General features: G+C 43.9%; 1 protein-coding gene across 1 annotated transcript; it reads left to right on the forward strand.

The window, feature by feature from the left end:
- Positions 1 to 1,683: 1,683 nt before the first annotated feature.
- On the forward strand, positions 1,684 to 2,783 carry LOC125943212 (uncharacterized; the record flags this gene model as incomplete). The annotated part of the gene is made up of 1 exon (XM_049661870.1): positions 1,684 to 2,783. A coding segment is annotated over one exon (822 nt), but the record flags the coding sequence as incomplete, so codon positions are not given.
- Between the last annotated feature and the right edge of the window lie 215 nt (positions 2,784 to 2,998).

The following is a 2,998-nucleotide window of genomic DNA, read 5'->3' on the forward strand; positions in this document are numbered from 1 at the left end:
CTGTACCAGTACTTTTCGTCAATGTTAAGTAAAAGTGATAATACGCCTGCCTGCGATATGAAGGGGGTGTGTAAGTATTTTACTTCACTATTTGATCTGGGTGGGTAACGTTTGAAAAAGGCCGTTATCAACAGTAAAAATGGACCGCCCGAGGTGGGCTAGGTGCTTGCTTATTATGCTTTTCACTTATGTATCGCCAGAACTTGTGAGGAGCCATTTTAATAAGGCTGTGCAGAGAGGGATGGAGAAAGTGATTTGTCGCCGCACTCACTTTACTTATTTGGGACCTTGACAACACTGACATCTGCGAACCAATAGTAATGCGCGAGCGCGCTTTCCCAGCCCTTCTGAGCCGCTTAATTTTGCGCTTGATATGGATTATTTCACGCGTGATCCATGGATTGTGCTTTCGCACAGTTTTTATAAGCTTCGGAACAAATGTGCCTATGCAGTGCCTAACTATATATCTAAATGTTGTCCGTACCATATTTACCGACGACTATTCGTCTGAGGAGAGCTCTAAGAAGTTAGGAAATTCATGAGCAAGACATGTTCAGAGCGTTGTCCGCTTTCTTAAAACCGAGTACCCGTTTCGTTTTGCCTTCTGTATGAACTGGACTTTGATATTGTAAGGAACACAAAACAATCTTGCGGTCCGACAAGCCTTCCAATGTTTCTACATTAACGGGACGTTTTTAAAAGTGATCACTGATATAAACAAGTTCCAGAAGTTCCAGAAGTCGAAGAGCCTTGATTACGCTTTGGAACTGTAACTACTTGAGTAAGATTAAATGTAAACATTGTCGGTAATCACGTTGCCAGTCGCCGTCGCTGGATTGAGCGAGTCCCAGTTTAACTCAGGCAAATTGAAGTCGCCTGCGATAAGTTTTTTGCAGGTAAGTATGTGTGTGTGCATATAATTATAAAGGGCTTCTAAAAGTAATAATTCAGCATCAGGTAGTCTGTAGACGATGCTAACATAGGTGTTTGCATTCTTCATCTGTAACTTACACCATACTGCTTCAATATCAGGAGCTATGGGCATAACTGTGCAGGATATTCCGTGCTTAAATAATAGAGCTCCCCTTCCACTTCTTGATTTCCTATCTTTGCGAACAATCGCATACCCTGACGGCACAACCTCGCGGTCTAAAATACCGGAGTGCAGCCACGTTTCAGTGAGTGCTACAACGTGTGGCTGATAAGCCACAAGAACAGCTTCAAGTTCGTGCGTTTTATTGATAATACTGCGACAATTCACGTTCAAAATTGTCAGCGTGGACGGTTTCGAGTAGTGCGCGTTCGTGTGCTTTTTTGTTCGTCGTTTTTTTTACCCTCACCTATGTCATTTATTTCATTGTCTCAGATGAAAAGACGGCCATTTATCCGGATTTATCGTAAGTTAATGTATCCTTCGCTTGATGGTCGCGGTTTTCTTTTGTTTTTTGCCATAGCTTCCTTCTGACGTCACGAACAGGCTGGGAAAAATCCTCGCTTATCAAGTAGCCTGATCCTTTCAATATTGAACACCGTTTTAAAATGATCATTTTATCACGCTGGTCCAGCAGCTTTAAGATTACTGGTTTCACTTTGTGTTCATTATCCGGCTTTCGAGCACCGAGTCGATGGATTCTTTGGATTCCGGCGGTAGTAAATTCCAGTATATCCTGAAACTGCTTCTATACTAAGAGAACTAGCAATTACTTCTTGGTGCAGCTTCCGAGCCCGCAATGCTGCTTTGATATTGCTTGTGAGTGTCTTAGTGTAATTAGATCTATTTTGTTACAGTCGGGGGATATTGAAACGAACCCTGGTCCTGATACTGATGCTGTGCTTGCCGAACTGAAAAAACTGTCTGCTGGCCAAACCACAATAATAGCCGACATGCAGGGCCTTAAAAGCCAATGCACGGCTACAAGTGCTGCACTCGCCAACTTAAGCAAGAGGTTAGCGGATCTAGAGGGCCATTACCAGAAACTACTACCAATGCAAATCGAGATACAGACTATACGGGCGGATACCGAGCAAACAGCAAGACTTGTTCACGCTCTGAATGCCCGCGTCGACGATGCAGAGAATCGCTCAAGGCGAAACAATCTTGTGTTTTACGGCCTTCCTGACACAGCAGCATCAGAAACGTCGGCCGCGTCTGAAGAAAAAATTTTACGTCTATGCTCAGACCACCTGAACGTGCCACTTGAACCTCAACATATAGAGCGAGCGCATCGTGTTGGTCGCTATTCTGCTAATCGCCCGCGTCCACTAATTGTTAGGTTTAATCATTATAAGAAAAAAGAAATGGTGCTCTCAAATGGGCGCAAACTTAAGGGCACTGACCTCAGCATGGGTGAAGATTTCTCCCCAGCGGTTAGGAACGCCCGCAAGCAACTTGTTTCCTTTGCGAAAGCCAAATCTGTGCCATTTTCTTTGCGCTTTAAAACTCTTCTAATTGGTTCTAAGCGCTACGTGTTCGATGACGCATCGCAAACAGTGAAAGAAATATAGCAGTCATCACATCATCAAAAAACAAGCCACCCCCCTCGAACGAAACCTATATCGCATGTTTCCCTTTCAATAATTTATACTAACATACGAAGCTTCATTCCAAAACGAGAACACGTGTCCAACCTCGTGCTGTCGTCCAACAGCAACGTTCTTGTACTCACGGAAACATGGCTTTGCAACGACGTCTATGACTCGGAAGTGTTGGCTGATTTGCCAAACTTCAGCGTATTTCGAAAAGATCGTGCCGGGACTAGAGGAGGAGGTGTGCTTATTGCCGTTAGTCAACAGTTGTCGTGCTCTGCTATAAACATGACATCAAAATTAGAAATACTGTTTATTCTATGCCATGCCGCCCCACAGTCTAATTTTAGGTGTATGTTACAGGCCTCCCCGCAATAGCGCCGACTTCGCTCGTAATCTAAACAATGCACTAAATGTGGTTTTCTCTCACTATCCTAATGCCGACCTTTTTGGAGACAACTTACCAGACATT

The sequence above is a fragment of the Dermacentor silvarum genome, chromosome 1, assembly GCF_013339745.2.
Source record: "Dermacentor silvarum isolate Dsil-2018 chromosome 1, BIME_Dsil_1.4, whole genome shotgun sequence".
Classification (NCBI taxonomy): Eukaryota; Metazoa; Arthropoda; class Arachnida; order Ixodida; family Ixodidae; genus Dermacentor; species Dermacentor silvarum.